We start from the raw sequence: 14081 nt of genomic DNA, 5'->3' as shown, positions 1-14081 counted from the left end.
TACTGTTCCTCATACGTCACGCACTAGCGTCTTCACCTACCATTGTAACTGGTAATGTTGTGTCCGATTCACTTCTCTTGCTGACTCACATTGTAGTAGATGGGATGAAGCGGTGTTCACAATGGTTCTGTATTCGAATCGAGGGCTTGCCGACGTGGTGTTTAATTATGGAAACGCAAATGGCAACAGACGGCGGGCAGCAAGGTTCTACACTACTGGCCATTAAAACTGCTACACCAAGAAGAAATGCAGATGATAAACAGGTATTCATTGGACAAATATATTATACTAGAAGTGACAAGTGATTACATTTTCACGCAATTTGGGTGTATAGATCCTCAGAGATCAGTACCCAGAACAACAACCTCTGGCCGTAATAACGACCTTGATACGCCTGGGCATTGAGTCAAACAGAGCTTGGATGGCGTGTAAAGCTACAGCTGCCCATACAGCTTCAACACGATACCACAGTTCATCAAAAGTAGTGACTGGCGTATTGTGACGAGCCAATTGCTTGGCCATCATTGACCAGACGTTTTCAATTGATGAGAGATCTCGAGAATGTGCTGGCCAGGGCAGCAGTCGAACATTTTCTGTATCCAGAAAGGCCCGTACAGGACCTTCAACATGCGATCGTGCATTATCCTGCTGAAATGTAGGATTTCGCAGGGATCGAATGAAGGGTAGAGCCACGGGTCGTAACACATCTGAAATGTAACGTCCACTGTTGAAAGTGCCGTCAATGCGAACAAGAGGTGACCGACACGTTTAACCAATGGCACCCCATAACACGCGCCTCGTGATACGCCAGTATGGCGATGTCGAATACACGCTTCCAATGTGCGTTCACCGTGATGTCGCCAAACACGCATGCGACCATCATGATGCTGTAAACAGAACCTGGATTTATCAGTAAACTCTTCCGGGCTAAGTTGCCGTGGTCGATCTGTAGAACTTCTTCTCCCTGACGTTTCGTTCTCAACTACGGAGAACATCTTCCGAGGTGAGTCGACGACTGGCTGCTAGGAGCTGGGGCCGCCGCTTATATAGAGATCGTAGGGGGCGCCACCACACGTCACATGGCGTCGATGTGCAGCTATCTCTGGCTATCGTCTGTTCTCTCGATTGCAGGCAATCGATTGTCACGTGATTGATGCAACGTCGACCGCCATATCTTATCCAATTTTAATCCTTCTTCTTTACGATTAAAATTGTATTGATGTTTGTGGATTTCAATTGCCTCTCTATACATACGTGTATAATAGTGCGACGTCCTCGCTAGCACGCTTGTTTCACCAAATTTTATGTCGTGATCTCCATCCTTAAAAACATGTTCCGCTACTGCCGATTTGTCGATATGTCCCAAGCGACAGTTTCTTTTGTGCTCCGTCAACCGTGTATTGATGCTTCTTTTTGTAGTTCCTATGTAAACCTTGCCGCAACTACACGGAATTTTATATACCCCTGGGGTGGCTAGGGGGTGACGAGCATCTTTTGTTGATCTTAGGCATTCACTAATTTTCTTAGTAGGTCTAAAAATGGTCTCTACCTGAAACTTGGCTAGTACTTTTTCAATGCGATCCGTGATATTATGGATGAACGGAAGAAATACTTTTCCAGCTGATGGTTGTTGCTGTCTCCTATTTTTAGGCATTTTTCTATTTGGGTGAAGTGCTCGATTAATCTCGTTTTTTGTATAACCATTTTTCGCAAAGGCCATTCGTAAATGATTTAGTTCTTCTTGTAAGTAGCCTGGTTCACAAATATTATTGGCCCTATCCACTAGTGTTTTTATGACCCCCCTCTTTTGCCTACGGTGGTGGTTTGAGTTCTTATGGAGGTAGCGATCGGTATGTGTACCTTTCCTGTAGACCTTATGGCCTAAGGTCCCATCCGCCCGTTTGATAACTGATACATCCAAGAAGTTAAGTTGTCCATTCTTCTCCTTCTCCATAGTAAATTTAATCTTTGGGTTGATGCTATTTAAGTGTACCAGAAAATCATTCAAGTCTTCTTCCTCATGATTCCATATTACAAAGGTATCATCCACCTGGATTCATCCCAAAAAATTACGTTTTGACATTCGTGCACCCGTGTTCGTCGTCGAGTACACTACCGCAGGCGCTCCTGTCTGTGATGCAGCGTCATGGGTAACCGCAGCTATGGTCTCCGAGCTGATAGTCCATGCTACTGCAAACGTCGTCGAACTGTTCGTGCAGATGGTTGTTGTCTTGCAAACGTCCCCATCTGTTGACTCAGTGATCGAGACGTGGCTGCACAATCCGTTACTGCCATGCGGACAAGATGCCTGTCATCTCGACTGCTAGTGATACGAGGCCGTTGGGATCCAACAGGGCGTTCCGTATTACACTCCTGAACCCACCGATTCCATATTCTGCTAACAGTAATTGGATGTCGCGATACGATAAACCGCAATCTCGATAGGCTACAATCCGACCTTTATCAAAGTCGGAAACGTGATGGTACGCATTTCTCCTCCTTACACGAGGCATCACAACAACGTTTCACCAGGCAACGCCGGCGAACTGCTGTTCGTGTATGAGAAATCGGTTGGAAATTTTCCTCATGTCAGCACGTTGTAGGTGTCGCCACCGGCGCCAACGTTGTGTGAATGCTCTGAAAAGCTAATCACTTGCATATCGCAGCATCTTCTTTCTGTCGGTTAAATTTCGCGTCTGTAGAACGTCATCTTCGTGGTGTAGCAATTTTAATGGCCTGTAGTGTATAATGAGACCTAGCCCAGCCGACAACAACCACAACATTCAATGTTTGCTACAGTGATTCGCAGTTTTGTCTGAGACAGGGTCGTTTCAGGAAGCAGGAAATCATGATGGACGTACCCTAAAAGTTCAGACTCCAAACTTGGTGGAAAATGTGATTGACACTGTGGAAGGTGACCGCCGTGTCAGTACCAGGCAGTACAGGGTAAGCCAGAAGACCGTGTGGAACATTCACGACAGTTGTTACTACCCTTATCACTTACAGCGTGTGCAGGCCTTACTAGCGGCAGACTTTCCACATCGAGAGCAGTTTTGTCACTCGTTTCTTCACCAGGCACCACGATTCCGGGATCTGTGTCATCCATCCTATTCACAGATGAGGCCACCTTTACGTGGAGTGGTGTCTTCAACTTACGTAACAGGAGTAATCCGCTGAATTAGAGGCCTATTTCACTAATGTCGATTTGCATTAGGATTTTAGAATGTACACTGCATTCGAACATTATGAAGTACCTCGAAGAAAACGATTTATTGACATGTAGTCAGCACGGATTCAGAAAATATCGTTCTTGTGTAACACAACTAGTTCTTTATACTCATGAGGTAAAAAGTGCCATCGACAGGGGATGTCAAATTGATTCCATATTTTTAGATTTCCAGAAGGCTTTCGACACCGTTCCTCACAACCGTCTTCTAATCAAACTGCGTGCCTACGGAGTATCGCCTCAGTTGTGCGACTGGATTCGTGATTTCCTGTCAGAAAGGTCACAGATCGTAGTAATAAACGGAAAGTCATCGAGTAAAACAGAAGCAATATCCGGCGTTCCACAAGGAAGTCGCCGGCCGCGGTGGCCGTGCGGTTCTAGTCGCTGCAGTCCGGAACCGCGGGACTGCTACGGTCTCAGGTTCGAATCCTGCCTCGGGCATGGATGTGTGTGATGTCCTAAGGTTAGTTAGGTTTAAGTAATTCTAAGTTTTAGGGGACTGATGACCTAAGATGTTAAGTCCCATAGTGCTCAGAGCGATTTGAACCATTTTGCACAAAGGAAGTGTTATAGGTCCTCTATTGTTCCTGATCAATAGTAACGATATAGGAGACAATCGGAGTAGCACTCTTAGATTGTTTGCAGATGATGCTGTCGTTTACCGTGTTGTAAAGTAATCAGATGATCAAAACGACTTGCAAAATGATTTAGATGAGATATTTGTATGGTGCGAAAAGTGGCACACGAGTGGCACATGAGTACTAAAAGAAATCAGCTAAATTTCGATTACGCAATAAGTCACACAATTCTTAAGGCTGTAAATTCAAGTAAATACTTAGGGATTACAATTACAAATAACCTAAATTGGAACGATCACATAGATAATACTGTGGATAGAGTAAACCAAGGACTGCGATTCATTGGCAGAACACTTAGAAGGTGCAACAGGTCTACTAAAGAGACTGCTTACACCACGTTTGTCCGCCCTATTCTGGAGTACTGCTGAGCGGTGTGGGATCCGCATCAAGTGGGACTGACGGATGACATCGAAAAAGTGCAAAAAGGGCAGCTCGTTTTGTATTATCGCGAAATAGGGGAGATAGTGTCACAGATATGATACGTGAATTTGAGCGGCAATCATTAAAACAAAGGCGTTTTTCGTTGCGACGGGATCTTCTTATGAAATTTCAATCACCAGTTTTCTCCTCCGATTGCGAAAAAATTCTGTTGGCACCCACCTCCATAGGGAGAAATGATCATCACGATAAAATAAGAGAAATTAGGGCTCGCACGGAAAAATTTAAGTGCTCGTTTTTCCCGCGTACCGTTCGAGAGTGGAACGGTAGAGAGACAGCATGAAGGTGGTTCACTGAACCCTCTGCCGGGCAGTTTATTGTGAATAGCAGAGTAATCAAGTAGATGTTGATGTAGATGTAGTTGTCATCTGTGGGACGGTATGCAGATGCACATAGTATAGTGATAGCGAATCATCAGCACTGGTGCAGCTGGCATGTGTGGGCCAGGATAATTGGAGACCGTATTTTGGGTTCAAATGGTTCAAATGGCTCTGAGCACTATGGGACTTAACATCTGTGGTCATTAGTCCCCTACAACTCAGAACCACTTAAACCTAACTAACCTAAGGACATCACACACATCCATGCCCGAGGCAGGATTCGAACCTGAGACCGTAGCGGTCACGCGGTTCCAAACTGAAGCGCCTAGAACCGCACGGCCACACCGGCCGGCACCGTATTTTGGGACCAGTCCCTTTCACGTCACCTAACAGTCCGGAACTATTGGCGTTTATTGCGGGTGACTTTGCTTCCCTTGCTGGAAGAAGTGCCATTGATGATTCGACGGTTATGTGGCTGCTACATGATGGTGCTCCAGCCCGCTTCGCCGTTAACGTTCGGACGCATCTCAATCGTGTGTTCCCTGATCGATGGATCGGACTGGGGTACCCAGTTGCATGGCCTGCTCGTTTACCGGATCTCACCCCGTGCAATTTCTGGTTACGGGGCCATCCCAAAAGTATCGTGTATGCAGAGCCTATTCAAGATGTGGAGACACTGGAGCAGCAGATTCATGCTGCCTTTGGCACTGTTCGGGTGCGAACGTGTGGGAGAGAACATGCTACGGCGCGTACACGCATGCGATGAGGCACATGGAAATCATTTTCAGCACGTACTGTAACTGTGGCTGCAAGGCGGAGCGCGCGTTTTGCCGCAGTTTCTGTAAGAATGTATGACTGAGCTATGTGACTGGATTTGTGATTACCTGTCAGAGAGGTCACAGTTCAAATGGCTCTGAGCACTATGGGACCTAACATCTATGGTCATCAGTCCCCTAGAACTTAGAACTACTTAAACCTAACTAACCTAAGGACATCACACAACATCCACTCATCACGAGGCAGAGAAAATCCCTGACACCGCCGGGAATCGAACCCGGGAACCCGGGCGTGGGAAGCGAGAACGCTACCGCACGACCACGAGATGCGGGCAGGACACAGTTCGTAATAACTGACGGGAAGTCATCGAGTGAAACGGAAGTGATTTCTGGCGTTCCCCAAGATAGTGTTATAGGCCCTCTATTGTTCCTCATCTATGTAAACGATTTGGGAGGCAATCTGAGCAGCCGTTTTCGGTTGTTTGCAGATGACACTGTCGTTTATCGACGAATAAAGTAATCAAAAGATCGAAACAAACTGCAAAACGATTTAGAAAAAATATCTGAATGGTGCGAAAAGTGGCAGTTGATCCTAAATAACGAAAAGTGTGAGGTCATCCACATGAGTGCTAAAAGGAACTCGTTAATCTTCAGTTACACGATAAATCGGTCTAACCTAAAAGCCGTAAATTTAACTGAATACCTAGGAATTACAATTAGGTTCAACTTAAATTGGAAGGAACACACGGAAAATGTAGTGGGGAAGGCTAACCAAAGACTGCGTTTTATTGACAGGACACTTAGAAAATGTAACAAATCTAGTAAGGAGACTGCCTACACTACGCTTGTCCGCCCTCTTTTAGATTACTGCTGCGCGGTGTGGGATCCTTGCCAGGTTGGACTGACGGAATACATCGAAAAAGTTCAAAGAAAGGCAGCACGTTTTGTATCATCGCGAAATATGGGAGAGAGTGTCACAGAAGTGATACAGGATTTGGCCTGGAAATCGTTAAAGAAAGGCGTTTTTCGTTGCGATGGAATCTTCTCACGAAATTCCAATCACCAGCTTTCTCCTCCGAATGCGAAAATATTTTGTTGACACCAACCTACATAGGGAGGAACGGTCACCACGATAAAATAAGGGAAATCAGAGCTCGTACGGAAAGATATAAGTGTTCATTCTTTCCGCGCGCTATACGAGGTGGAATAATAGAGTTGTGAAGGTGGTTAGATGAACCCTCTGCCAGGCACTTAAATGTGATTTGCAGAGTATCCATGTATATGTAGATATAGCAATGGTCTCTAGCATGGAAACCAAGCATTTCCGGACGTAAGCCGGCCAGAGTGGCCGAGCGGTTCTAGGCGCTTCAGTCTGGAACCGCGCGACCGCTACGGCCGCAGGTTCGAATCCAGACTCGGGCATGGATGTGTGTGATGCCCTTAGGTTAGGTAGGTTTAAGTAGTTCTAAGTTCTAGGGGACTGATGATCACAGATATTAAGTCCCATAGTGCTCAGAGCCATTTTGAGCTTCGACAAGCATTCGATGCCATTCTGCACCAGTTTTCTTGAAATGATATCAGAAAACCAAGGCTGTCCGCAAATCGTAGTTCGTTGGCAGAAAACTCGACATATTTACGCGTTTGAAACAGATGCATGGTGTTACAAAAAGGTACGGCCAAACTTTCAAGAAGCATTCCTCACACTCAAACAAAGAAAATATGTTATGTGGACATGTGTCCGGAAACGCTTACTTTCCATGTTAGAGCTCATTTTATTACTTCTCTTCAAATCACATTAATCATGGAATGGAAACACACAGCAACAGAACATTTGCACTGAAATAAGGATTGACACATTGTTGGATGAACCATTTGCAGAAGTGTACCCGTGGAGGCCAATCAGCTGCTGATAGTGCCTGCACACGCTGTACATGGTACGGAAACAACTGGTTCTCCCGTAGAACTCTCCATACAGTGACGTGGTCAACGTTACCTTGTACAGCAGCAACTTCTCTGACGCTGACATTCAGGTTATCGTCAACTGCACGGAGAATTGCCTCGTCCATTGCAGGTCTCCTCGTCGTTCTAGGTCTTCCCCAGTCGCGAGTTATGGGCTGGAATGTTCCGTGCTCCCTAAGACGCCGATCAATTGCTTCGAACGTCTTCCTGTCTGGACACCTTCGTTCTGGAAATCTGTCTCGATACCAACGTACCGCCCCACGGCTATTGCCCCTGCTAATCCATACATCAAATGGGCATCTGCCAACTCCGCATTTGTAAACATTGCACTGACTGCAAAACCACGTTCCTGATGAACACTAACCTGTTGATGCTACGTACTGATGTGCTTGATGCTAGTACTCTAGAGCAATGAGTCGCATGTCAACACAAGCACCGAAGTCAACATTACCTTCCTTCAATTGGGCCAACTGGCGGTGAATCGAGGAAGTACAGTACATACTGACGAAACTAAAATGAGCTCTAACATGGAAATTAAGCGTTTCCGGACACATGTCCACATAACATCTTTTCCTTGTGTGTGAGGAATGTTTCCTGAAAGTTTGGCCGTACCTTTTTGTAACACCTTGGCTTACTGCTTGTTGACATTCGTCAGCCGTTACAGGAAGCAGATGGCAATGCAGACACTGTCTCACGGGCCCTACCCCGACCGCTAGCACCATCTATACGGAAATTCCGGTTTCATACTTCTGCACCTGGCATTTACAGAAAACCGCTTGCTAGTTAAATGAATACTATGTAACTGAACACTCCAGAAAGCCGTAGCATAGTCCAGAAGAAAAGCAAAATCACAAGAAATTCTGCTCGTTACATACAATGAGACAGAGATAATCTAACACCCCGAATAGTTTTGCTATCTCTGCTTGGGACTAACTCGCATATACTCTCTCTTTTCGTTAGTCACCTGAATTTTCTGTAACAGCACACTTCTCAGACACTTTTCTTCTGGTCATTGTCCATGTTTCACTCCGGACAGATACTTTCATAAAGTACTTTTCAACACTTAGCCTTACATCAGATGTCTACATAGTTCTCTTTTTCAGAAAAATTTTTCTCCTTATTGCCGGCCTGCGTTTCGTATTCCGTTTACTTCTCCCATTGTCGCTTTTGTTGCTTATTGAGTAGCACACCGCTCAAAAAGTACTCTTGTGTGTTACACATAAGTGATCACTGTTTCTTTGTCACCTCCGTGTAAATGATAACACTGGCTCCAATTGAACTCCTCAGAGTATTTCGTGGTCCCTGGATAACCATAAATTCGAATGTAAATTTCTTAGTCACACGGGCAAGCGGGACGAAACAAAACTGCACAACCACGTTTAATAAATGGAGAGACGAGTCACTGTCATATTGCCACATGCCGCTGCTAACAAGCCAGGGAGCCATATTGCGTGCACGAACGGCATGTGATCCACCAGACTACACGGGATTTTCATGCGACCAGCGATTAGCGACCGATCACCGCAATTTTCCCACACACGTGCCGTCTACGAACCTATCGGTCGCCCACGCTATGGGGCCCTTGAAGCTCACCCAGAAAAGCAAGTAGTATAGCCAGCACGACATTAGACTGTTGTTGTTGTGGTCTTCAGTCCTGAGACTGGTTTGATGCAGCTCTCCATGCTACTCTATCCTGTGCAAGCTTCTTCATCTCCCAGTACCTACTGCAACCTACATCCTTCTGAATCTGCTTAGTGTATTCATCTCTTGGTCTCCCGCTACGATTTTTACCCTCCACGCTGTCCTCCAATACTAAATTTGTGATCCATTGATGCCTCAGAACATGTCCTACCAACCGATCCCTTCTTCTAGTCAAGTTGTGATACAAACTTCTCTTCTTCCCAATCCTATTCAATACCTCATCATTAGTTATGTGATCTACCCATCCAATCTTCAGCATTCTTCTGTAGCACCACATTTCGAAAGCTTCTATTCTCTTCTTGTCCAAACTATTTATCGTCCATGTTTCACTTCCATACATGGCTACGCTCCATACAAATACTTTCAGAAACGACTTCCTGACACTTAAATCTATACTCGATGTTACCAAATTTCTCTTCTTCAGAAACGCTTTCCTTGCCATTGCCAGTCTACATTTTATATCCTCTCTACCTCACCAATCATCAGTTATTTTGCTCCCCAAATGGCAAAACTCCTTTACTACTTTAAGTGTCTCATTTTCTAATCTAATTCCCTCAGCATCACCCGACGTAATTCGACTACATTCCATTATGCTCGTTTTGCTTTTGTTGATGTTCATCTTATATCCTCTTTTCAAGACACTGTCCATTCCGTTCAACTGCCCTTCCAAGTCCATTGCTGTCTCTGACAGAATTACAATGTCATCGGTCAACCTCAAAGTTTTTATTTCTTCTCCATGGATTTTAATTTCTACTCCGAATTTTTCTTTTGTTTCCTTTACTGCTTGCTCAATATACAGATTGAATAACATCGGGGAGAGGCTACAACCCTGTCTCACTCCCTTCCCAACCGCTGTTTCACTTTCATGCCCCTCGACTCTGATACTGCCATCTGGTTTCTGTACAAATTGTAAATAGCTTTTCGCTCCCTGTATTTGACCCCTGTCACCTTCAGAATTTTAAAGAGAGTACTCCAGTCAACATTGTCAAAAGCTTTCTCTAAGTCTACAAATGCTACAAACGTAAGTTTGCCTTTCCTTAATCTAGCTCCTAAGATAAATCGTAGGGTCAGTATTGCGTCACGTGTTCCGATATTTCTACGGAATCCAAACTGATCCTTCCCGAGGTCGGCTTCTACTAGTTTTTCCATTCGTCTGTAAAGAATTCGCGTTAGTATTTTGCAGCCGTGACTTATTAAACTGATAGTTCGGTAATATTAGAGACTATAGAATTATAAAAGGAGGAAACGAAATCAGCACATACGGTGAATGAAATCTCATTAGTTCGTGTGAACTTTATAATGTTAGTGCCTGGTTTACTCAACTCCCCTACAGATACATTACTAATCACAAATAAATGAAGAGAGATGAGCCGAGTGTTTGCTGCTTTTCAAGCTCATGTGATAGCGACGTTGTAACTCACCGTTTCGGCGACCGGGATGCGAGGCTCATACCTTACAACCTCATAATATTGCATGCATTTAGACCAGGTGTAAAGCGACTTTCTGGCCACGCTGTATGGTGAATGCAGAACATGTTCCTGGAAAATATTATGACACTACGTGTCGTTGCCCCACACTGTATGTGGAGTATGCACATGACGTAAATGCTGACAAGAAACATCAGCTGAGTTGCAGTCTTATGTTTCAGATGGGCAACGTTGGGGTACTTTCCTACACGTCGTGGGACATCAAGAAGAGCGGGCTGGTCTTGCAGCAGCTGCTCAAAGACGGCGGATCGGGGGAGAGGGACTTGATGCTAGTGAGAAGCTTCAGAGGTACGAACATGATTGTTACTTTGCTTTTTGCAGACGATACTATTGTTGTAATAAATCCCATCAGAAAGAAAGGAACAGAAGATGTGGTTAGTAATGTTTTGAAACAATTATTAAGTGGTTCTCTGAAAATCTTCATAAATTTTAGAAGAACACAATCTATTCAGTTCTGTGCAAAAAATACACCATCATACTTAGAAAGGCCAAAGAAATTGGTACACCTGCCTAATATAGTGCAGTGCCGCAACACGACGTGGCATGGACTCGACTAATATCTGTTGTACAATCCAACAGTTTATTGAACGTAACTTCTTCTACAATACAATAGCTGGCTGTACAATAGATATAGACATCCGTCGATCTAGCTGTAGATGTGGTGGCTCTCGGTCGGCTGGTACTTCGATCGGCGGTGCAGTACAGCGGCTTCGGTGATATCTTCTGGGAGACTCTGCTATAGCGGTTGCCATTAGCAGCGGACGGTCTGCCTTTGACCGGCCGGGGCTATACAGTGAGCGGGAGCCAATAGAAACCCGGGGTAGGAATCCGTGGCCGGATATGTCGTGGCGACCCCTGCAAGGAAAGGTTCCTATTAATCGATTGGAATCTTCGGCGTGTTTACCTGATGTCTTCGCCTGTTTGGCTGTTGGTTTGTTTCCCTCATAGCGTGGTTGTTATGCGGTGCTGCCTGACATTTAGGGGAACCCGATGGCAGACAGTACATGAAGTTATGTTGGAGGGAACTGACACCATGAATCCTGAAGGGCTGTCCATGAATCTGTAAAGTAAGAGGGGGTGCAGATCTCTTCCGAACAGCGCATTGCAAGACAACCCAGAAATGCTAAATAATGTCAATGTCTGGGAGTTTGGTCGCCAGTGGATGTGTTTGAACTCAGACGAGTGTTTCTGGAGCCATTCTGTAGCAATTCTGGACGTGTGGGGTGTCGCATTGTCCTGCCGGAATTGCCCAAGTCCGTCGGAATGCACAGCGGGCGTGAATGGATGCAGGTGATCAGATAGGATGCTTACGTGCCTGTCATCTGTCAGATTCGTTTATAGACTTATCAGGGGTCGCATATCACTTCAATTGCACACGCCCCACACCATTACAGAACCTCAACCAGCTTGAACCGACCAGTGCTATCATGCAGGGTCCATGGATTCATGACATTTTCTCCATAACCCTAAACGTCCATCCACTCGGTACAATTTGAAACGACGCTCATTCGACAAGGAAACACGTTTCCAGTCATCAACAGCCCAATGTTGGTGTTGACGCGTCCAGGTGAGCCGTAAAGCTTTGTCTCGTGCAGCCATCAAGGGTACACGCGAGAGCCTTCGGCTCCGAAAGCCCATTTCGATGATTTTTTCTTCAATGGTTCGCACGCTGACTCTTGCTGCTGGCCCAGCATTGAAATCTGCAGCAGTTTGCGGAAGGGTTGCATTTCTGACACACTGAACGATTCTCTTCAGTCGTCGTTGGTCCCGTTCTTGCAATATCCTCTTCCGGCCGCGTCGATGTCGACTATTTGATGTTTTACCGGATGCCTGACATTCTCGGTACACTCGTGAAATGGTCATACGGGAAAATCCCCACTTCATCGCTACCTCGGAATTTCTGTGTCCCATCGCTCGTGCGCCGACTATAGCAGCACGCTCTAACTGCCATTGTAGCAGCAGTAATCTGTCTAACAACTGTGCCAGACACTTGTTGTCTTATATACGCGTTGCCGGCCGCAGCGCCGTGTTCTGCCTGTTTACATATCCCTGTATTTGAAAGCCGGCCGCCGTGGTCTAGCGGTCCGGAACCGCGCGACTGCTACGGTCGCAGGTTCGAATCCTGCGTCGGGCATGGATGTGTGTGATGTCCTTAGGTTTAAGTAGTTCTAAGTTCTAGGGGACTGATGACCACAGAAGTTAAGTCCCATAGTGCTCAGAGCCATTTGAACCATTTGAACCTGTGTTTGAATACGCATGACTATACCAGTTTCTGTGGTGCTTCAGTGTATAGCACAACAGTTAGGTGGCACAGATACTTCCAGCGTGATATTGTCGAGAGACTACGGTGCCACACCAAAGTCGGTAACACAGACGTTAGCACGGTCCCACTGCAAGCGGCATTGACGTGTTGGAGGCACCCCTGAAGACCACATCTCAGTATAGCAGCGCCCTCACACCGGCGGTCAATATAGAGCTCAGCACTGAATCACTCTGTCCAGTTGGTGACCTCATCTGGAGGAGTCAACATCATAGCTGATGTACTGCTGTAAATGTCGAACATCGTACCTCAAGCAACTTGTTAATTACTGCATCAAGTGATGATCTGTTAGCCATTGATTGTGGTAAATTGTGCAGTACCCCTGTGGCAAAGAAGTATTCAAAGTTAAATAAATCTTTTATTCATTAATGTTGTCCGCAGCTCGTGGTCTCGCTGCAGAGGTATCGCTTTCTGAGCATGGGGTTCTGGGTTCGATTCCCGGCTGGTTCAGGGATTTTTACCTGCCACGAAATGACTGGGTTCTGTTGTATCATCATTCATCCCCATTAAGAATGGAGGAAGGCAACAGAAAACCACCTCCATTAGGAACTTGCCTAGTACGGTGGTGCGGGTCTCCCGCATCGATCCCCTTCGCTCTGTCAACAAGCATGGGACTTCATTTCCATTTCCATTCATTAATGTAATAAAGTGAACTAATATTTAATGAGTTACAGTTCCTATGTGCCACCTCGCCGAGCAATCAAAGAAGCGGATTTAAGTAGTTCCATCTGATCACAATAATCCAGTGTCGTCAAAAAAGTTTGAACTATGACGAACGAAGTGGAAAGCCAGCTCTTTGTGAAGAACTGTGAATCGCTCGAAGACCCGCGCATGACAATCGAGGCGAGAGTAGAACGAGTGAAAATGAGTCACGGATCAGTCTTCAGCAACTTGCACGATATTCTGATCTACCCGTCGGCTTCCGCGACTGGTCACACCCACGCTCTGGGATTCCTTTCATAGCAGGATCCCTCTGATTGTCAACTGCGGCATCTCTTACAGCACAGCGGTACGTCGGCGACATTGTACGCCCCGTTTTGTTGCCATTCGTGGGCTTATTTTTCAGCAAGATAATGACCGCCCGCAAGCAGCGGGAGTTTCTACTGCAGGTCTTCGTGCTTGCCAAATCATGCAGTGGCCAACAGAGTTTCTGGAGCTCATCCCAGTTGACAACGTTTGGAGCATTGTGGGCAGCACCATCTAGCTAGCTCAGGAT

General features: G+C 45.8%; 1 protein-coding gene across 2 annotated transcripts in view; it reads left to right on the top strand.

The window, feature by feature from the left end:
• LOC126424938 (uncharacterized) overlaps nucleotides 1–14081 on the top strand; it is a 46743-nt gene that overhangs the window by 23101 nt on the left and 9561 nt on the right. For both annotated transcript variants that reach the window (XM_050087790.1, XM_050087789.1), the window contains exon 3: nucleotides 10707–10833. In XM_050087790.1, coding sequence (XP_049943747.1) covers nucleotides 10707–10833 — 127 coding nt within the window. The remainder of the gene's footprint in view (nucleotides 1–10706; nucleotides 10834–14081) is intronic.

This window comes from Schistocerca serialis, chromosome 10, assembly GCF_023864345.2.
Source record: "Schistocerca serialis cubense isolate TAMUIC-IGC-003099 chromosome 10, iqSchSeri2.2, whole genome shotgun sequence".
NCBI classification, from domain to species: Eukaryota; Metazoa; Arthropoda; class Insecta; order Orthoptera; family Acrididae; genus Schistocerca; species Schistocerca serialis.
Note: the sequence above shows the minus strand (reverse complement) of the source record. Positions and strands in the feature narration are given on the sequence as shown.